Source organism: Aptenodytes patagonicus, chromosome 1 (assembly GCF_965638725.1).
Source record: "Aptenodytes patagonicus chromosome 1, bAptPat1.pri.cur, whole genome shotgun sequence".
NCBI classification, from domain to species: domain Eukaryota; kingdom Metazoa; phylum Chordata; class Aves; order Sphenisciformes; family Spheniscidae; genus Aptenodytes; species Aptenodytes patagonicus.
In genome coordinates, this window is record NC_134949.1 from 70,406,726 (window position 1) to 70,428,991 (window position 22,266).

The 22,266-nt window shown below is 52.5% G+C and overlaps 2 protein-coding genes across 2 annotated transcripts; both read right to left on the reverse strand.

Moving 5' to 3' along the window:
- Window positions 1-157: 157 nt before the first annotated feature.
- Window positions 158-4,949, reverse strand: TMEM121B (transmembrane protein 121B). Its single transcript, XM_076328600.1, has 2 exons — window positions 4,657-4,949; window positions 158-4,485 (listed from the first exon to the last, which is right to left on the reverse strand). The coding sequence occupies exons 1-2, from the start codon at window positions 4,947-4,949 to the stop codon at window positions 3,426-3,428; spliced, it is 1,353 nt and encodes a 450-aa protein (XP_076184715.1). The 3' UTR covers window positions 158-3,425.
- A 7,001-nt stretch (window positions 4,950-11,950) lies between these two features.
- Window positions 11,951-20,763, reverse strand: HDHD5 (haloacid dehalogenase like hydrolase domain containing 5). Its single transcript, XM_076341537.1, has 8 exons — window positions 20,668-20,763; window positions 20,326-20,526; window positions 19,854-19,966; window positions 18,616-18,709; window positions 18,100-18,133; window positions 17,520-17,694; window positions 17,008-17,196; window positions 11,951-16,422 (listed from the first exon to the last, which is right to left on the reverse strand). Exons 1-8 carry the CDS (start codon window positions 20,761-20,763, stop codon window positions 16,053-16,055), a joined length of 1,272 nt encoding a protein of 423 aa, XP_076197652.1. The 3' UTR covers window positions 11,951-16,052.
- Window positions 20,764-22,266: the final 1,503 nt, after the last annotated feature.

Below are 22,266 nucleotides of genomic sequence, written 5' to 3' on the forward strand. Positions count from 1 at the left end.
CCTACAAGAAGTTTGTTTGAGGGAAAAATCCAGACGCTATTTTAGCAATCCAACATGAGGAAATCAAGTACCTTTAATACATCTGTTGGTCCCTGAATGCAAAATTGAATAGCCCAGCAAGACTCAAAGGAGGGGGAAAAAAGAGCAAAATCAGTCACAAGTTTCTAATTTTATTTTAACAATCTTGCTTTTTAAAAAATACAAGTTCTGATTAATGCCAGGGGGATGCCAAGTGTCCATTGGCCACAGGCCTTATCTCTCACTTCAGTTTCCCCTCCTGGGAGCAGTCATCTCTCTCATCAGGATAGCAGGGAGACCAATAAAATGCTAACGAGCTGAGTTGTGTTACAAGGCTTGTAGGGGACGTATGTCTTAGCGTGGCACAACTTCACTTAGCAAAGTGTTACTGACCTGGACCGGCAATTTAATGTTGGCAGAATATACAGGTAGGTGTGCAAGGCGCATCGGGTGAGGTATCGTTTGCACTTTAATGGTACCACTATCTCTCCCTTCTGCAAACGGGTCTATAATGCGGCAGAAGGGTTTGAACGGAAGCGAGAGCTCAATTACCAAAGAGAAGGGAATTCAGGCGGTGGAGCGGGCTTATAAACAAGACACTGAAGAGCTTTAAATGTTTCTCTGTAGTAAGCAATCGAAGTGGCAGCAGAGCTGCCCTTTTAGTTGCAAGGGGCCTTCCGTACAGCCAGCTACTTTGAGAGCTTTACGCTCTCCGAACAGCACATTTACCAACAACCTAGAAAGCGTGCCACCACAAAGAACCACTTTTTCTACAAAGGAATTCTATGCAACAGAAGCATCCCTTGGCGGGGTCACCTGTCCCGGGCAACCTTTGCCTCCACAGACAAATTTGAACTGTGATTTCACCGTCAATGGTTTAAATACACCATGGCTAGAAAAAATTTCAAATATGCCATTTTCTCAGTAATATCTTAAATGGAAAAAGGCACTCACTGTTGAAACAGCAACTTTGTAATGTGCTATGAAGGGGTGCTGAAGTAGGACTTGTTAACAATTCTGCTGTGATTCTCCTAGTCTCTCAACTATGCTTACGCTTCAGTGTATTAGGGATGTTCTGCGCACTTTGGTGCTGCTGTGAACTTGGCCGTAGGAGCAGCAAAACATAGTTGGGGTGAATAGCTTTTTTTCCTTCACCTTGTTTTTGGTGAAGTCGTTGGGTTTTTTTTCTTTTTTTCTTCAGCTGTTTGACTGAAGCATGGAGTACTCCTAGGTACAGGTATCATCTCATTCTCTCTTAAACAATACTGTAGTTCTTTCTGAGCTTTTGCTATCTGTTTAATGCTGAAAAAGGAAGGTGCAAGGAAACAAATATCTGTACAAGCATAATATACCTGTAATTACACCTCCTTTGGCCAGGAAGTTAGCATCCCCTCGACACATCTCACATCACATAGGAAAAGTTCACAGTACCAAGTTTTACAATCACAGTCACTCACAGCACCAAGATTGTCCAGACAAGAAGAAGTTACTGAAGAGGAAGGCCGCTGGCCAAAATTCACACAATTGCCCACGTAAGGGCTCAGGTTAAAAATAAAGCACTGGTGGGAAAGTTAAGCCTGGCCTTTGCCGACTCTCCGTTTGGCGTGGGGAGAGCAGCAGCTCTGAACAGAACAGCGCTATTGCCCCATCTTTTCTAGGGCCTTTTCTAGCCCCTCGAAACTCATCAGCCACCCAAGAGCTGGGGGAGAAGAGCCCCATGGCACCCCCACTTCTGCCTGCAGGAGCTGGAAGTTACCAGACTGTAAACATTTTGTTGTAGCAGTCCTCCGGAGCAGGCAGTTGATCCCACTCTGTGAAAAGGGAGGTGGGATGGAGGCTCGGTCCCACTGAAGCCCGAGCCCTGAAGGAGGGAATGGATGTGTGTGCAGAAGTCAGGGCTGCGCCTGCAGTCCTGCTGTTGGCTCTGGGTAGCAGTTGGTTGTGCTTTATTTCCCCTTCCCATCAGGACAGCTTGAAAAAAGGCTCAGGACGGGAAACTGGCATTTTCCCAATGAACGCAGCCTTGCCCAGATAACAAAAATATAAGCCTGGGAGGGGCAAAGTCTTTCCTCCAAACGTGGCCTCTGTGCTCCTGCTTCCATTTGGCTGGTTTCAGGAGCAGCTGTAGCCAGGCAGAAGAGCAGGCCTTAACCCCCACCAAACATTCATGGAGCTTAAAACCAAAGATAACCATGTTTCTATGAGAGGTTACTAACAATTAACTTTTTCCCCACCCACCCTTAACCACATGCACATGGAGGACGGGATGCTGGTGTGTGGGCTTTCACCAAAGCTCGGGAGCTCTGTGCTGAAAAGTGAGGTTCACCAGAGCCCAGGGCCCACCCCGAGCAGCGCTGACATCCTCTGTTCTGCTGTTTGAGAGGGGGCAGTTTGCAGGCTTAGCCCCGTCTCTGCTCTCTCAAACAGACATCGAGGGAGGCCAGAGGAAATCTTTCCAGCCTTCCCGGCCTGTGTAAAGGGAGTCCCTACGCTCTGCATAAAAGAAAACCAACACTGATCCCATAAACATGCATATTCACAGAGAAATGAGAGCCCCAGCATTTGGGTGCTGCTGTCTGAAGCAAGCAGTAGGCTGCTGCAAACCCTGTTCTCACCAGAAATAAATGTCTCAGTGGTAGTGAAATGGGGTCTAAGCCCCTGGATTATGTCCGTGCTGGATTCACGTGTTTCTTTAGCGTGTGAAGTCAACGTAAGATGCAAAAGGTTGAAGCACAGAGGTAGACATTTTCAGCTTGGAGAAAGTGGCTCCTAGGCTTGAAATGACCAGATGGCCGGCGTGCACCCAGAGGTTCCCCAGCTGGCACGCAAAGACCCTCTGCAGCTCTGCTGCTGGGAAACAGGTGGCAGCTTTGCAAGACCTAGCGAAACCAAAGCGTGCTTCCTTTTGTCCTGCCCGCACCCCGAAGGCACGTCTCTGCTGGTCAGACCCCTCTCACATCTCGTCATCGTGGTCAGCAGGAGTTCTTAAAGGAGGGGACGAGATCCACTGGTCCCTGTTGTTTAGGAGGAAAAGGAAAAACTAAACCTTTGTGGTCACAAAGCAACACGATGTCCTGGTGGGGAGCGGGAGGGGAAGAGTGGGACTCTCCAAACAGTGCAGAGGGGCAGAAGCACTAGAAGAAGACTCGTCGTGAAGGGCAGGTGCGTGTTCCGGGGACAAGCCTCCGCCATAGGCTCCTGCAGGTAGTCGGGTTTGCGTTGAGCTTCCGCTGATGGATTCGTCCGCGGGAAAGGGAGGAGGAGAGCGAGAGTCCGACGGGGGAGCCCGCGTCCCCTTCCCCTGCTCGGCCACGGCGGCGGGAACCTGAGCAGAAACGCAGAGAGACTCTGCCGGGAGCGGACCCGGAGGCGGCGGGAGCCCCTCCGGGGGCGGCGGCCGGGGGGGCTCAGCCCTGGGCGGTGACCGCCAAGGCGTTCACGTACCCGTGGGGGCCCACGTCGGCGTCGGAGAGCCCGTGGGCCAGCGGGGCGGCGGCGGCGGGGGCGGCGGCGGCGGGGCCGTACTTGGCGGGCGGCGGGGCGGCGGCGGGGCGGAGGAGGCAGCAGGTCTCCAGCGCCTCCAGGCCGCGGCAGGCCAGGAAGAAGAGGTTCTTCAGCATGAAGAGGGAGAGCGGCTGCTGGTAGCGCAGGAGCAGGAGGCAGCGGAGCGCCAGGAGCGGGGCGTCCAGCAGCCCGGCGGGCAGCAGGAGGTGGAGGGCGAGGCGGGCGGCGCCGGGGGGGCGGGCGGCGCTGAGCTCGTAGAGCCACAGCACCGGCGAGGCCAGGCAGAGGAAGTAGACGGCGATGAGGAGGTAGCGCAGCGGGGCGGGCAGCGGCGCCGGCCGCCCGGTCTGCAGCACCAGCTCCAGCAAGGAGAAGCTGTCGAGCAGGTCGAGGCAGGTGGCGAGGAAGGCGGCGGCGGCGCGGTGCTGCGGCGGCGGCTGCGGCGGCAGGAGCAGCTGCCCGGCGCCCTCGGTGCCGATGGCCCGCAGCAGGCAGTACAGCAGCGGGGCGGAGAGCGCCAGGGTGATGCGGAAGCCGGTGGTGCCCAGCGGCAGGCGCAGCTCGATCAGCTCCAGGATGGAGGTGCCCAGGATCAGCGCCGCCTTGGGCGTGAAGGCGATGGAGTAGATGAGCCAGGCGAGGTGCGCGTAGGCGAAGTCGCCGCCGCGGGGGGGGCCCCCGGCCCCACGGCCCCCGGCCCCGCGGCCGCCGGGGGGGCCGTGCAGCAGCAGCGGGTGCGGCGGCGGCGGCCCGGGGGGCGGCGGGAGCCGCTCCCGGCGGCGCGCCCGGCTGTTGCGGCAGAAGAAGATGCCCCAGCCGGCCGCCAGCACCAGGTCGGTGGCGATCCAGCTGCACCAGTACAGGTCGGTGACGGCGATCAGGTAGAGGTCCAGCAGCGCGCCCTGCCCCAGCAGCAGCACCAGGGACAGCGCCTGGAAGCCCCAGCGCCGCCCGCCCGCCGCCCCGCCGGGCCCCAGCAGCGCCCCCGCCGCCGCCCCGCCGCCCCCCGCCCCGCCGCCCGCCGCCGCCGCCGCCCCGTACAGCTCCGCCGCCGTCATGCTGCGGCCCGGGCTCCCGCCGCCGCCGCCGCCGCTGCTGCTGCTGCTGCTGGGGAGCGGCGAAGCGGCGGCGGGCAGCGGGGCGGCGGGCGGCGGCACCAGGGGCTTGCTGATGCTGATGCTGTCCTCCTCCTCTTCCTCCTCCTCCTCCTCCTCCTCCTCCTCGGTGCTGCTGCGGGGGCTGCGGGGGCGGCGGGCCCGCGCCGAGCCCGAGCTCGACCCCGAGCCCCGCCGGCTGCCGCCGCTGCTGGAGCCCCCCGGGAAGAGGGGCTGCCGGTCGGCGGCGTGCGGCAGCGGCGGCGGCGGCGGCGGCTGGAAAGAGCCCGAGGAGGAGGAGACCGAGCGCTGGTTGGAGGCAGCGCGGTGCATGGTCCTCCCCGGCCCCCGAGCCGGCGCGCCGGGCCCGACGGCCGCGCCGCGGCCCCCGGCCCGCCCCCGGCCCGCCCCCCGCGCCCCGCGCCGCCGCACCGGCAGGGGCAGCGGCGGCGGCAGCGGTGCGGGGAGCCCGAGCGGCTGGAGCCGGCGGGGCGCGGCGGGGGAGGCCGGGGGCGGCGCCGAGCCGCAACCGCAGCAGCTGCCGGAGCCGGGGCGGGCGTCTCCGCTGGCGGCGGTGGGTGGGCTGGGGGGTGGGGGAGCGGAGAGCGGCTGTGCGGCCGGGGGAGGGGAGGAGAGGAGGGGGGCGAGAAGGGGAGGGGGAGGAAGGCGCCCCCCTCCCCGTTCCCGAGGCCGCGATAGAGCCAGATCTCGGGGAGCATGGCCCGGCTGCCTCCTGCCCCCCAGACCCCCGTGAATGGAGCCGGCCGGGCCTGGGCGAGTCACCCGTGGCTGTGCCACAGCCCCCGGCACCCACTCCAGAAAATCAGAAGTACTTCAGCCTCCCCCGATGACCAAGACGAGGGCCAGTGGCCTGGCACAGAGCCTACAGCGAAGCACTCGCTTGTGGCTCTTCATCTGTGGCGCTGGACATTTGGCTGCCGGTACTTGCGGTCTGTTGTAAGTAATTGTGCATCAAAGTAAGTGGCTTTTACCCCACTGATTTCCTGAGTTGAGCCAAGCCACATACTGAGGGCTCTGCCCAGCTTGCCGTGATGGGGCAGTGGCTTTAAATTGATGTGAATAGCCCTAAAGTTCCTACTTCTACTGAAAGCACCAGTCGGGGCCTTTATTGACCCGCTAATAATGGCCTTGAATTGAGCTTGGCTGGCTGGATCTGTCACAGCACCAGCACTAATGACTTGGCACACCATGTTTCAAAGTGGCTTGGTGCTCAGTGTCACCAGTCCCTCATTCCTACCTGTGCCCACCGGTGATGAGCTGGGCGCTGCCTGTCAATGATGTGAAGCATACTGAATAAGCTGTACCCACAAATGTCTGTATTAACTACACTTCGTGATAAAGATCCAAAATAGCTTGACTTTTGAGGGTGTTGCTAATCAACACACGGGGTTGAGCAAAACCCAGATGCTTAGTACTGAGAAAGGACATCCGGGACAGCAGTGACAACCATCTAATACATGTTGGTGCGGGCTCCCTGAGGAGCCCTTCTCCAGTAAATGTCACTGGCTGCTCTTGACAACAAGGAGAAATTGGTCTGGGGTACCAGGAGAATTCATGCTTAAACCTGAAACAAAGAAATAATTGAGATGATAGGGAAGGGGAGAAGCCGAGGTGGGTTGACACAAAGATTTCTTTAGACACACAGCAATAATCAAGAGGAAAAGCAGGGGAAGAAGAAGAATCACAGCAAAAGCGTTACTGTCAATGGAGACCGGCGTGAGGGGGCACAGAGAAATTAGTTTTCTAAAAGAATGGTCAAAACAGAGGAGGGAAAAAAAGATAACTGGAGGCTATGCAAGCTTTAATGTAGTTACCTGGGCAGCACGGTACTGAAGTGGTACAACCTTTAAACTGGGATAGCAACACGCAGGCATTCCCATGGTCTCCCACGCTGGTTGCTATCTTGCTTTAAAGTCCATGCTGCTGCATCTCTGCTGCCATTACCTGCACGGCTGGGTCGCAGCTAGGATGGGGGACACCTATTTTCTGCTACACTCACATTGTGTTTTCAATGCTAGGATACACTTGCCAAGATTCAACCTTGCATCAGCACTACTTGTGTTCATTGCCTTCCTCTAACTCACCTTGTCATGGTATGTAGCATCAGATGAGATGGAACACGCATGTGCTCTCTTGCTGTGTAAGGGCCCTTTCTCCCTAATTCCACATTTCAATTAGCAAATAAAAATACTTCCTTTTAAGAAGGTCAGTAATTATAGCATATCATAAGAAACATGAGTGTTCAAAAGAACAGTCCAGCCTGGAGGGCAGTGAATGGGCTGGTGTATCCTAGCCTGGTGCCAGGATGGAGGACACGAGGCCTCACCCCAGGGCAGAACAGGCAGGACACCTATGCAGATGCTCACAGAGGGACCAGGATACAGCGGGCAGCACCGCTAGCCTTGTAACTGTGACAAGTGTCACTGGCAGTCACAAGTTTAAGATCAGGTGGGTCCAAAGAGGGCTGTCGCCATTTATTTTCCAGCAGGCGACTGCATGGCAGCCTGAGGCTGAGGACCTCTCACGGCAGGCTACCGACAGCCCTCTACAGTGCTGCCTGCATTTAGTCCAGGCAGCTCGTGGGCCTCTGCTGAGGCACTTGGCCCGAGGGTCATAGCTCCAGCATCCCCTCTGTTACACAGAGCCATGGGGCTGCCCTTCCCCAGGGGCTGCTCCCCCCGATCCACATCCCATGTCAATGCCTCGGAGGCACTGCCACGTTGCTGCCTCCACAGTGATGCAGGGGACACTCTTCCCTCTGCATTGCTGGGGTGTGGTGCCGGCCCACAGCCATCCGTCACAGGAAAACAGCAAGCTTTTGTGTGACAGAAGCAATCCAGCACCACTCTCAGCCAAGCAGCTTAGTCTGAGGTCATTCAAGATGCAAGAAGACAGCGAGCAGCGAGCCGCCTCTCCTTTCTTGCCAGATACGTTCCCATTGTGTTTGCTTTGCTCTACAGCTTCTCAAGGTATGTGGACTTTGTCAGAGGTGAAGGCGCTGCACCTGGGCTCTTCCACCGAGTGCTGCGTGTTTCGCTGGCAAGGCTTTCTCTCTTTGACAGACTTGCCTGCCAAAGAAAAAAAAAAAACATGGCCAAACAATTGCTTTGGCTACAATTTTTGTACAACCCCACAAACACCTTGCTTACGGCTCTGTTGGATGATCTCTGTTATATAGGGAGCGTGGGGCTCGAGGCCATGGCCAAGGAGAATGTTTGCTGTCTGCGTTGCTCTTTCAGGTTTGAGCAGGGCCCAGTGCTATGTCTCTTTGACTGGTGTCGGGAGTTGCCCAGTTCAGGATGGCTCAGGGTGGCAGCGAGGGTTTGTGAACAGCACCGGCTGTGTCTCCTAATTTGGTTTCCACAGAAAGACTGGGTTAGATGGCAGTGTAAGCGTGTGTGATCAAGGGTAGAAGGTAAAACCACATTCTTATGTACTGGATCCTGGTCTTTATCTAACGTGGGTACATTCACCTGACCCTTCTCAGGGTAAGCCAACGCTTGTGTCACTGGCATGATTAATGTGTGGTCACTCCTGAGGATTAGCTAAATCGGTCTTGCTCCTACCACATTCACCTATTCCCCTGCAAGAAAAGTTTTCCACTTCTACGAGAGGATGTGGAGTGAAAACCAAGCATCCATCTGGGCTGCTCAGGGCAACAGCCCTCACGCAGAGAGGGTTGCTCCTGCCCTACCTGGGCAGCAGACGGTGACAGCTTTGCCTCGTTGGCTCTCATGCTCCAAGTTTCCTGGGCAATGTGCTTCCCTGCACCCTGGGCACCGTAGGCTGGACATGCTCACTTAGCTGCCCTGGCAGTCTGCCCATAGGCACTCGCGTCTCCTCTGCTTTCGGTCCAGAGGCTCATTTCACAAAGAAGCCTCGTTTCACAAAGGTTTGGGTGTGTTTCTTGCTGGGCTGGCATCTGTCCCACCTGCTGGGGTAAGTGCAATTGGATGGGGGTCCCTAGGCTTCAGGAGGGATGGGCTGTCACCCGCAGCTGGCCTGCCCACCTGGGGAAAAGGGCTCTGACACACCAGCCAGGTGATGTGGCGAGCTCAGCCCAGGGGAACGGGGGACGTGAGGCACCTGGGGGGGAGCCGGGTGTTAAGTGGGCCTGCCTGGGCTAGCACGTGCTTAGTGAAGGGGTTTGCACCTTTTGTACCCTGGGGAGCACAGTCCTGCTGGGCTGAGGCTGCCTGAACAGGGCAAGAGGAGCCTTATGGCAATGGTTCTCCAGAGACCTAAAGGATCCCTGCTGGGTCTGGGAAGGTCCCTGCATCCAAGGCAGGCAGGTGGGAACAGGGACCTATGGCTATAGGGCAAGGGGAGCCACGAGCAGGGATGGGGAAGCACTGGGAAGGAGGGTGGGATCTCAAGGGCTTCCTTGGGCTGAGCATGGGCTCCAGCAGGGCAAACACAACCCAAACAAACAGGTGAGAATAAGAAAAGAGCTTATTTGTGGGGAAGGAAGCAGAAATTGTGCTTGTACCTTAAAATGGGAGTGAGGGGAGAAATGTCTTCTACTCGAGAAAGCACTGAAGAGCTTTTTGTAGCACACTGTAGGATGAGACATGACAAGCTGATGCTTCCCACATGATCCAGTTATTTAATGCAACGTGCAGTCCTTGGAAGCGTTAGTGCTTAACCATTACTGTTAAAACATTAAAAGGTTAAACTATAAATAGCTTCTACTCTTTAGCAGCTCCAAAGGTTTTTTTTTGGCTTCTTTATGTATTAATGTGTATGCATAAGTATGTGTGTGTGTACATATATTTAAAGGCAAGCAGCAGACAACAGAGTTTTGTGAAACAGTCATACTGAATATGTAAAATGCTACCATTTCTAGTTTACACTACTAGTGGAAACAAGTAGTGTGCCCTCAAAAATACCCCTGCTGGGGGAAAGACAAAACTTTCTTGAGGGCAGAACTCAAGAAGAAACAAAATAATGACTCGATTTCTTGAGGGAAGAAAAAAAAAAGGAGGCAAATATATGCCTGAAAGAAAGACCAGAAACTAAATCCCTAATTATACCCTACAGTAAGCTGTCAGAAACTGGCAGCAGTGGGAGGGAAGGAGGCAAAGCTGATCTCAGTGAGTTTGAGCGTAATCTGCTCTAACCATACTTAAAATGCCTTTTGCGTGGGAAAGGAAGGTTCTGGGATTCTCTGACACACGCTTTGTACTGCACTTATCCATTCAAACGGTCAGGGTTGAAGTTGCAGGCAAGCGTAGAAGAGTTTCACCTGGCCAGCACCAAAATTCAAAGACACTTCAGTTTGTCCACCTCTGAACGCAGAGTCTTTGTAACTAAACTGCTGATCCAGTATTACGGTTTGGGGAATACATGTACTATTCAAAAGGGTGTAAAAGTGTAACGATCTATCGCTTGTAATTACATTTCAGTTCAAAGAGCTTTTGATACCAGCGTAAAATGCAAAGAGATGTTTTTCATGCTTGTAGCGGGGTAGGGGTTTGGAGAGTGACGAGGATTTGGGGGTTGCTCTTAGTATTTTGTACTTAGTCTTAGCACGCAGTGTGTAATGGAACTGACCTTGAGGAGAAAGTGAAAGATCGTAGTAGTTGAACTGACTGAATGAGAAAAGCAGGTTTATTACAGTGAATTAGAGAAAAGTGATTTCTCGATGGAACAGTTTAGTTCCTAGAGAACGTGTAGCTGCCTTGCTGGTGTGGGGTTTTAAACTGTTGCAGTCTGGATTCGTAAAGGTCTTTAAGTGCACAACTTTCATCAAATTGCCTGTGTGGCTGCAAAGATCCATAAAGACGTGTGCTTTTATTATTGAGGTTAGGTAGATTCAGTAAAGGAAGGGTTTGGGCAGGCCCCTGAAGGGCCAACACCTCTACCAGGGTGAGCAGGTAACTGCTTAGCTTGTGTTCAAGGCCCACCAGAAACTATAGACTAAGCACTTCTCAGGGCTTACTCTGGTAGGCATTTCTCACCGCATCCACTTGGGAGCAAACTCCAACCTGAACAGGGCTCTCAGTCCCTCTTGTTCAAGTTGTTCCTTCTTCAGTGTTTCACGATGCCAAATGTTTAACTCTGCTCCTTATGTTGGTTAAGGATTTCTATGGGACTCTAGCTTCCAGCTAAGGCTCTCTCCTACAAGGGACACCTTCACCCTAGGCTGCCTTTTTGCTTTGACAATACTATAGTGATTAAAAGCATTCAAGAGGTTCAGGGTTTGATCTCTTTCTGCCCAACTGAACCTTGAGCCGCCCTATCTTGGGCGAGTCCTCCAATTACCCGAGTACTGGATAGAAGGAGGGGGCTGGTTAATGCTTTTTATTATTATTTCTTAGAGGCCGGGGCCGTAGGTCATTTCTTCAGGATGTAGAACACGACTCGATTCCTTTCTCTGCTGAGAATGGGAATCCTTGCCCTGTCCCTCCAAAACTGCTTTTACTGCTTTCTCGATTGTTCCTTTCAACATCAAGAAGTTCTCAGGGCTCTGAATCATGCTTGTTTTGCTGTCCAATGTGCCTCCTGTGAGCTGTGAACTTTGTAGATGGAAAACCTTCTGGTGGAATACCTTATAAGAACGATGCAAGTGAATTGGCTTGGTTTCTAGATCATTAAAGCTGATGGTTTTCACCTACTGGGATCTTTAGTTTTCCACCTGCTGAAATCAGTGGAAGCTTTTGGCTCTAATCTGAAAGTTTGCCAGTTAGTATATGTCTCCCTAACTCCACTCACCTTTCTCAGATGGTACCAGAGCACTGCTCTTGTCAAACAAGTTGCGTTTCTTTTATGATCACAAAGGGTTTATCACAGTGCTGATTAAGCGTTTAATGGTAAGGACGGCTTTCCATATGCCCTTAGGCTTGTTCTTCATCTGCAATAGCAGATTGTGTTGGTAGCATCTAGCTTGTGGCTTCCCCACCCAGTAGAAGTAATCGTTACAAACAACTGCTTAGGTCAGGTCACAACTAAATGCCTACCCTGAAATCATCTCATATACAGGTGGCATCCCAAAACTATTCTTGACTGTGAACAGTCAGTCTGGGCATCATAGCTTGTGATGTGTCCTTTTTTTCTCTCCTTCAGAGTGGGAATGGTCAAAGTTGCACTCATCTCACCCGACTATGGCAGATGTAGAGCTTACAGGGAATTACAGTTTCGCCCAATCAAAAGAATAACTGGAGGGGTATCTTTCAAGATGGTTCTCTCAAGAAAATATGAGAATGGCTTGATGAACAGAACAAAAGACAGAATTTGTCCTGATAATCTCCTAGGGCAAAGACATGAAAGACATCAGGACAACACTCATGAAATGTACACGCAACACCTTAAAATTTCTTTCAAAGAAAACATCTTTTATTATTTTTTATATGTGCTAGATCAAAGGAGCAACTCTGAAACTGGGTCAAAATTAATATGAAATCTAAAACAATCACAGCTTGTCATTTCTCTGTATGATACGTAATCGCTCTGCTACAGTGTACGTGACAGAATCTGAAACATTACCCATTTATTGCAGGGAAAAAGACACACCAGGATTAAGACTGGAAGAAAGGGGACAGTAGTGTTATATGACTCCCTGAACACCAGGCTAGTAGTTGCATGTGTCCTGTGGAATAAAGGAACTGACCTCTCTGGCCACCACATTATTGCATGAAATAAAAGCTCTCTGCTTCAGATCCAAAACAAGGTCTATCCCTCCTCTGGCTCCTCCCTGCTATTCTCAGTTGCCTCATGTCACTGCACGCTCCCTTTAGGCTTGACTAAAACCTATCCATCTGTGGAAGATGGAGTTGATAGGATTGGGTCTTCACCATGTTTGTTGTATAGGGCAGTGCACCACATAAATATTAAGGTATTAGGTCAGCAAGTGAAGTCCCCTCTCCTGCTTGGTCCCATAATCTGCACAGAAGTATGCTTGCTCCAAATGAGAGAAATACGGCTTCAGAAATACCACTTCTGTGCAACACGAGACAAAGGAAAGGTTTTGTTCCAGCCACACTTGAAGCTAATTCCAGGAAGCTGCAATTCCAAGGAAAAAGGATTTCACTGAATTTTAGCAATAACAGATGTCCGTAAATGAACTGCAGATAAGCTAGAAGCCTGCACAGCACTCTAGCACAAAACGCTTGGAACAGAGACCTGGCAAGCACCTTCCTCTGTAGAAATCTTTCACAATCCAGTATCCAACAGCAGCTGGGTTTCCTACTCCATCCACTGTGCCCATGCAGTTCCCAGGCAGTGACTTGGGCAAAGTGCACTGCTTCAAGGAGCTGAGCAGGGGAAGAGGGGAAAGGTCTCAGTGTTGCTCAGACCAAGGGCAGCCCATCTGACTAATTAGTGCACAGACCAACAAGCAGAGCCTTTTATGCAACCTTACTTGGTAAGAATTGGGGAAAGGGTACAAGATTCTTCTAGATTTCTTCTCCTCCCCTCTGTCCAATTTGAACTCGCAAGCGAAGCGTTTCTTGAATTCCTTATCGCTGAAGTTCCTCCTACGCATTTTTAAGACTCCCAGAGCACTGTTTCAACGTCACTAACATGGTAAAAAAAAAAAAAAAAAAATCCGGACCTAAAAGCAGACTTGGAATCTGAAGCAGATTCACATCAGTCAGCTCACCTCCACTGCTATTCCAAAGACAGAGATGCCTGGCTCACTCTCTGTGCAAATGCAAATCTCTTCCTCTCTTGAAGGAGGTGCTACCGCTACCTCCTTCCTCTTGCTACCTACCTCACTTCTGGCTGAGATGTGCCGCGCATGCTGATATGAAATTACAAACCGCTTGAGATTTCTCAAAATTCTTCTGCAAGTTCCTTCCACAAAACTACTGCCATCATCGGAGCAGCAGCCAGTGCACCTGGCTCCATTTGGGACAGCCGATTCAGCAGCACCTTGTCTTTGAGTAACTGGCACCACAATCTTAACAAGTAACAAGAAAGAGCTCTGCCAAAGGTTACTGCACACAGATGGACAGACCTCAGTATTTCTGCAGATAAGTACCTACCAAATTGAAGGCGTTATTGCCAGCAACCAGCTCTTCGAGGCCTATGTAATCATGCCTTAGAAGACAGTTCCCAATTAATCCTATGAAACTTACCACCCAAGTTAGCAAATGTCGCAAGGAAAGGGAGCATTCCTCTTTCTGCACTGGATGTCACCTCTGCAAAGAAAGGCTGAGAGACACTGGACCTAGTTTATGAATAAATGGGTTTTGGGCCTCCAGTTTCAGGCCTTGCACACTGGGTCCACAGCACAATTGTGACTGTGGACGTGCTCTGAAAGCTAAAAGACCTTCCCTATGTTCTATGCAAAGTCCTTCCCTGGACTTATCCTTCTGGGAACTGGAGACAAGTTCTTGTCTTGTGTAGGTAGATGAAATGGTAATTTTTTTTTTCTCTCCAGTGAAAGGCAAAGGATTCAAATCTAAGATTGTGTTCCTCACATCATGTCTGCTTTTAGGAGCAGCCAAGCGATTCTTGTCCTGATTAGACAAAGGAGAAGAACCCCAGCTAGCGCTAAGAAAGGAAGAGACTGCTTCCCACTATGGATTTCACAGGAGGGAAATTCACCCAAAAGAGGTATTTTTCTGCTCCTATTCAGAAAATAAGGTATAGAGAAAGAAGCCACAGAGAAGGACCTCTTTGCCTGGGTCACTGACAAAGCACCCGTCCCCTTCAGACACAGAGCCTGGCATAACTAAGAAAAGAGCCTGCTCTGCAGCGTGACCTTCCTAGGAAGATACATCAGTATCGAGGATGGAGAGCTGCTGAAGCAGAATGTCAGTGCACATGGATGCTGAGATTTTAATTAAGAATAACCCAGACTTCTGCGCAGAACATCTTGTTTGTACCCTGTGTATGGAGCTGCCTGGTAAAGCAGGAAGGAAGAAAGAGGAGGCAGAGCAGACCTATTTCTGATCTCAGTGTGGTGTGAGCTGAGCATACCTAGGAACACCAACTCAGTTGTGCTGGCTCCAAAGGCTTTCTGTCACATATGCAGGCTGATTTACGCTTCTAAAATCACAATGCTCCTCTGGAATTAAGGCACTCCTTGCTGAGCCAATCTTTCACATGGAGTTTCTCGAGCAATGCTTGCTTAACTTCTTTGGACTGTCTAAGGAGACACAGGGCTTGATCTTTCCCTGGATAGCCCAAGCTAGGAAAACAGAGGTGCATGTCATTAGGGATATGGAAATGATCCTGGACAGGCAAGTCCCAGCTGCTAATTCATGTTAGGAGGACTCTACCTGCATGCTAAAGGAAGAGGAGGGAACAGGGATCAGACCATATGGGGTATCCCTGAGTTGCAAACCATGTGAGGGAGGAGAGGAAAAAAGGAAGTGAAGGACAGATACATTTGTACTCTTAAAGATGAGGACTGGGGATTTGGGGCTCAGGTACCATCCTGGCTTGATGATCTCCTCTTTCAATCCCTGCACGCAAGGAAGAAGCAAAGGTGGGCTGTGACTCTTTCTGGTTGGCCCTTGTTCCACAGAGGGGCCCTTCTTTGGAAGCTGTGCCAGCTGGAGCAGGTGGATGTCCCTTGCAACATTTGGGGTCAGGGTGCGTGCCAAAACAGCCTCTTGCTGCAACACTGAGCTCTGGGCAAAGACACCTCTGGAAATTCAGACTCTGTGGTGGTTTCCTCTGCTATTGAGAGCAGGCTGCTGGCTCCCTAGTGGGACGCGAAAAGGCAGAAGTCTTCACAGAATGCTAACTAGCGGGGAGGGAATAATATAACTTTCTCCTTGGCCCTGCGGCAAGTTGCTCTGGCTACTGCAGCTTCCTTTGAAGGGCCCTGCCTCTCCATAGCTGCCGGAGGACTGCAAAATGGGACTTTGTTTCAGACTGACAGTGATGCAGTGGCAAATCCCCAAGCAAACAGAATTTGATAAAGTCCATAGGCACTTATTCTTCATAAGGAGAATGTTAAGACTTAAAGCCTTTCGTTGGCAGTGTCACCCCAACACAGCTTCTGGTGTGCTCACGTCACAGACTGGACGAATAGTACATTGTACGAAAGGTACATTGGCTGATGGTGGCTCCTTGCACAGGGAAGAACTTCATCCTCGAACACATCGGGAGGAGGAGGGTGGGCTTGCCCGATCTTCATGTACAAAGGGTAGAAAAGAAAGAACTCAGATGGCTGAACAAAACCGGGACTGCTGGGACAAGCCTTCTCCTTATACCCTGTTTCCATTATGGCTCAATTATTGATGGCAGCAATGTACCTTTCACAGTTGAAAACCTGCTGGCAGCTGTGAGGATTGCAGATGAGTATCAATAAAAGCAAGGGGCTTTTAGTGCTGACAGGGAGTTTTCTTTCATGTTGGCTAGATTGGAAGATCACCCCACGTCTCTCCCCGTTCTTCCCCTCTTCCCTTTCCAGTACATAAAATCCCTGATGGTAGATCCTTAGGCATACCTGTCTTAACCCTAGCTCCAGTTCTCCTTCTTGAAAGCAAGTTGCACAGCATCATTCACATCCTGCACTATGTAAGAAGCCTCCACCAGGCTGGGGTCAAAGCAGAAGTCCCGATGGCCATGGAACACCGTCTCCGTCATGCACTCCTCTGTGTTACTGGGAACATCTACATTGCGACGGTAGACCCCAGTGCAGACCAGAATCGACTTGCAGCTCTCCACTGAATTGTTGTAGCCCTTCCTCAGCTCGAGGTGATCCTCAGTTTGGGGACTGGCTGCCTGCGGGCTCCTCTTCACCCCAGCCTGGACCTGGTTCTGGTGAGCTGACTTGAGGTAGTTGTTGTAGAGGTTTGCCCCATAGATATCGGACATAGGGTTATCCCTGGATAAGGTCACAGTGTGAAACAGAAATGAGAAACTAGCCTAAGCATCAAATTCTGTCTCTGGCAGACTGGGATTAAGGCAGCACTGAGGGAGGAAGGGGCACAAGATATTCGCTAACATGAAGAGAACCACCCAGCCTGGGCCAGTGAGTCCACCTACTGGTGTGTCCTGTTCAGCTGTGGTGAAGGCCACATGCTTCATAAACATCTTTCAAAGGGGAAAAGACACATCCAAAGCACCCATACCAGTTTCAGCCATTACTGTAATGTACTCCCTATCATCCCAAAGTGTTTGGCCTAACTGGGCTAATGGTACTACATCTGGGTCTCTTAACTTTTTCTTTAGTCCAGTCATGCTACACGTACTCTGCATCCTACAGTAACAGCTTTGCTAGGCTGACAGTGCCCTTCAAATTATTAGAAGCAAAAAACAGAGGCAAAAAGCCTCTGTTCTAGGATGTGAGGCTCCAGAGACGCATGGGGATTTCAGTATTCGTTTTAGAAATAGCCATTAAAAAAAAACCACTTAAGAAAAGTCAGTATGCAACTCCCTAAGAAAACCAGTGGGAAAAACGGTCTCTTACCCAACTGCATAGAGGCGTCGAATGGGAGACTTCCAGCCCTGTTCCTCTGCCTGCTGTTTTATCAAGTATTCGGCATAGCGGTAGGTGACACTGCTGGGTTTGCCAATCAAAGCCTCGTACTTCAGCTCCCGACCTGTCACTTTCTTGTAGATGCTCTCCAAGCAGAGAAGGAAAGTGCCATGGCCAAACCTGGTCCAGAAAGGAGGTCATCAGTATCTCCAGTCACACCACTTAAGTAGCAAACACTCCTCAGAGAGGAGGACCATCTGCTGTAGCCAGGGTACCACCTAGTTTGGACATGGTATCTACCCACACACACCTCCACAGGCAGTGGTCTGGCTTTTGCTTCTTGAAAGTTTTAGTCTCTGTTTCTCATGCAGTTTTCATGTCTCTGCTGCTAATTAAGCCATACAGGCAGACTCTAATGCTAAAAAATGTAGTATGTAAGAAGAGATCATCTGCAGGAGAGATGTATGAAATAGGCTAAAACAAATACCACACATGCTTTTCACCTGGGCATCTTGGCTTCGGCCATCCACAGGAGATCCATGTTGCAGGCGAGGACAGGCAGATGGGGGTATGGTATATCTTGCAGCTCTGCCCCAGGGTTCCCATTGCTCAGGAGTATGTCAATAATAAGTTGCAGGCTTGTCTCCCACCTCACTGGCTCACCAAACAGAATCACCCCTGGAAGATTTCAAGAGATGCTTGGAAACTCAGAGAGTCCAAGTACAGGACCCACTACCAAAAGCCACCCACTAGCAAAAGCACCCCTCTGCTGGGATGCCATGGCTTATACAGCTACCGTCCGAACACGGCTTGTGCCAGGACTCCAGTCTGCATACCACTGTACCACGTGCACCACTGCTTCCAGATGTTGCAACATGGCAGAGAGAAAAGTTGGCTTTGCTCTTACCAGCTTGTGCTTCACACTGTGTGAGGGCAGCAAGGCTGCCTCCTGACTGTACCCTCTGAATAAGCTGCCTGTGGATACTGATGAGCTGACAGCACATTGTTAGCTCCCATCCCACCTGGCTTGCCTGAATGTTATTTCTGCTTGCTGTTCATGTGTAAACAAAGGCTATTACTTACCCTCTACAGTAGGGAAGCCAGTGGTTGGAGGAGGCTGCCACAAAAAATCAAAGGGTGGGTTAGTAATGCAAAACCTAATGCTGTCTCCAAAACAAAACTAAAATGCTTCCTTTGCACCTGCCAAGGCAGTCCCATAAAGAGGCAGGACAAGGCCACCTGGAATCCTGAAGAAAGATTCCCCCCCCCGCATCCCAGATTGGATTTCACAGATCTTGCATTCCTGTCTCGGAGCTAGAGATGTCAGCCAAATCATCTTACCACTCACCGCAAGGAACAGCAATGAAAGACAGGCATGGCACGAGAAAGGGAAGGGGAAAGTCACTGCCCTTCCAGCAGAAGACAACGCTGGAAAGAGCAGATGGATGCTGGCTGCGCAGTACCAGTCCCAGGCTCTCGCTAAAGAAAGTCACTAGCAGCCAGCTGCTCTGTGCCTCTGCAGCTTCTCCACCCCCATGCTATACGCTGTAAGCACCACCACACCAGACCACCCGTTCTACTGATCCATCAGGAAATTACCAGCTCCTTTGGTCTCCGGCTCTGATCCACCATGTCTAACAGGGGATATGCCTTCCTCAGTGCCTCTATGGTGACCACATGCTTGAACCCCAGCCTATTTCAGACCATCAAGGAAAGTTGTGGAGACGACTATTTTTTTAAGTTACTTGCAAAAGCATCTACAGGATTAAGAAATACAAGTCCTAGTAGCAGAGCAGTTATTTAACCTGGTAACGCATAACCTCACGGCTTTCAGTCAAACTGTATGCTGTGCTTCAACCTGAAGGTTACAAAAAAAAACAGACTGGGGTGATTTAGTTTGTAATCAACAATCCCTGGAATTAGGCCAAGAACAGAGGTCGCTCCAAGACAGAATGGGTGTGCTTTGGGAGACCTTTAAGGCCGGGGTTCTCATATTGGTGCAGCGCAGGGGGCTGGTCAGGCTTCTTGGCTAGAAGCAGAATCATTGAAGCTCTGGTCAGCTTAGCTAGTGAAAAGAAAATGGTCTGTGCTGATAAAACAATGCAAGTGAAGGACGAGTTGCACTTGCTTTCAGAACACCTTGCCCTTAGCTCACCCTACTGGCCTTAGGGAAAGAGAGACAGGCCAAGGTTTTGTACCAAATGAAGTCAAACGTTAAGTACAAGGCGCAACTGTGTGTGTGTACAGGCCGAGATGTTGCAAACCCTGCAGGCAGTTCTTACCTCCTTGCAGACACGGGATGTGTCAGACCTGCTGTGCCCTCACCTCAGCCAGGCAATACGCATGTGGGATTGTCATTTAGACCACGTCCCTGTACTGGGACACTCTGGTTCTAATGATATTTGAGTTCCTTCAGTTGCTGTCAGATTCCTGGGGAAAACCTTAGCTGTGGGAGAGTTGCGGGTGGTCTCTAATTCACTTTGCATTAGAAAGAATGGGACGGAGCACAATTTCATCTCAAAAGTGGGAGAAGCCCAAAGCCAATGGAGTCCTCATGGTGACATCCGACCAGCAGGAACAGCAACGCAGCTCACAGGAGAGGTAGTCAGTGTGAGAAGCCAAACACAGACCAAGGACAGCCAGGAGGTGACCAAGATGGAGATCAACAGTAAGTGACTCCCCACAGGATGAGACCGATAGCCCTTCTGTTTCCTTGCGCTTCTACAAGCTGACCGAGTGAGTGCCAGGGGTATGGGCAGGGCAGGAGCAGCAGCGTTTAGCTGGGAAGCGGTAGCGGGACACGCAGAGCGCCACAAGACACGTGCAGCAAAGGATACTTCTGGGCGTTCTCCTCCACGGGCCCCTGCCCAGCCACCAGCATGCACTTCTGGTGGAACTGGCTGAAGAGCCGCAGGGGGCTGTGGGACAGGATCACCTGCTCCGGAGACACCTGCGGGAGGGAGGAGAGACTGCCGGGGGATCTGTGGGGAAGATTTACCCCCTTCTCCCTGCGGTCGGGTCGCACTCCTTCCCCGTGCTGCCACCTGCCTCCCTCCATCCCCTCAGGCCGAGGCAGGACCAGTCACTCGGTGGTGCTGCCACCCCCAGCCCTTCACCCCTCCCGGGGAAGTCGCGCTGGGTGGGCTTCCTCCTCCCGGTGCTCCCCTCCAAAGCCGGGACACCTGAACGGGGGAGCCGTGAAGAGGCCGCTTCCCAGCGGCGTGGGATCCGTCTGACCCCGCCGGAGGAGCCGCCTCCTCCCCCCTCGCCTCGCGGTCCCCCGCCGGGGCGCGGGCCTGCCGCCGTTACCTGCAGCCCCAGCGCCTGGGAGAGCTCTTGGGCCTTGGCTGACCTCAGGCAGTTGCCGGCGTTGGTCAGGAAGACGACGGGCACCCGGAGCCGGCCCCTGCTGTCCGCCAGCCTCTGGAAGGCCTGGCGGGCGGCGGGCACCACCTGGCTGCCCCGCACCAGCACCCCGTCCACGTCGAAGAGGAACCCGAAGGCCGGCGGCTGCAAGGCGAGAGGAGGGGACGGTCACCCGCCGCCGGGAGCCCTTCCCTCTCCCCCCCCCCCCGCACCCGGCCCCGGCCCGCGGCGCCCTTCCCGGCCCGCGGCAAGGACGCGGGCGGCGGGCCCGGCCCCGCCGCTCACCCGGCCCCCGGCGCAGCCCCAGCGGGCGGGCGGCCCCCGCGGCCCCGCGGCGCGCAGCAGTCCCCGCCCGGCCCGCAGGCAGCCGCGCAGCGCCATGCCGCGCCGCTCCCGCCCGGCCCGGCCCCGGGGCCGGCGGCGGGGCACGCTGGGGCTCGTAGTTCCCGGACTACAGCTCCCAGCGAGGCGCGGGGCCCGGCGGGGCGGGACCGGAGAGGGGGGCGCAGAGGGTTCCCTGCCTTCACACCGAGCTGGTCGGGCAGGTGGTGCCTGCGGTCCCCGGGAAGGGTGCTGCCGGCTGCAGGCGTGCAATGTCCCGTCTGCTTCGGAGCAAAGGGTTACAGCTTTGGGGAGAGCTGGGAGAGAAACTGGGGACGGCGAGTGGTTGCAAAAGCAGGTGTCGGAAACAGCACTGAGGCTGGCGGGGCTTGACACGGTAGAGGAAAAGGGAGTGTGGCGGGGAAAGGGGTACGAACAGCCCTGCGATGGGAGAGGCGTGCAGAATCACGAAGGAGGAGAGATTAGGGCAGGAGGGGAGAGGGAGGCTTAGACCCTTCCAAATCAATTACACCAGGCCTGACGCAGGTTTATCTAACCTGTTCCCAAAATCATGGAAGAGGGCCTACAAACCCGTTACCACTCCAGTGATGGGAGGCTCTCGATTTCGTGAGTGAAGCTGCTCCAGTGCCATACAGTCCAGTCCTTAACGGCTACAAAGGCATCTCCCAGGATATAGCCTGGTTTCAATCTAAGGTGGTTACAACTTACCCTGCTCACCGTGCACATGCAAAGTATCTTCACTGCAACTTTTTACCTCTGCGAACTGCTGCCCTGCCTTTGCTCAGTCTTTTCTACACAAACCCAAGTCTCCTGGTCTTTTTCCTACAGATCATAAAGTTTTCTAAAACTCTGGTCATTTTTCTTGCTCTCTGACGGACTGTGTCCCAGTGGCTCCCTCTTTCCTGCGGCGTGGGACAGAAATCTTGACGCTGAATTCAGCTGAGGCCCTTCCAGACCTGAGGAAAGCAAAAGGTTCACTTCACATCCATGGAGATGAAACAATGTTTGTTTGCTTTCTGGCTAGGCTTAAGATCTCCTGACTCCTGTGATACGGCAGGTTTAACACGTATGACTTTAGGCATCAATTACACAAACAGTGTAATTGTTTGTTTTTATGCTTCCATTGCCATGAACACCAGCATTAATTTGTTTTTGACCCACTTTAACACCCAGAGCCCTTCCTGCAGAGCTATAAAGCACTGGCAGCGCAGGGTTATACATTTGTACAGATGGTTATTCCTCCTTAAGTGCCTTTACCTTAACTGAATTACCTACTGTTTATTTTACGTAATTTCCTCAACTTGCCAGGATCACTGATTTCTCAGACGTGTTTGCAGCTCCTCCTGCTCTGGCAAAATTTATGCTGGTCTTGGAGACATTGCTGAAAGTATTTAGCTCCAGCAGGCCCTGCAGAACCGGGCTTCAAACCTCCTTCCACTAGCACAAGGGAGCCAGTTACAGGTACTTTGAAGTATGCCTTCTCAACTACCTCTACACCCGCTTACAAACTGGGGACGGCCACCCCGAAGGCCTCGTTTCCCT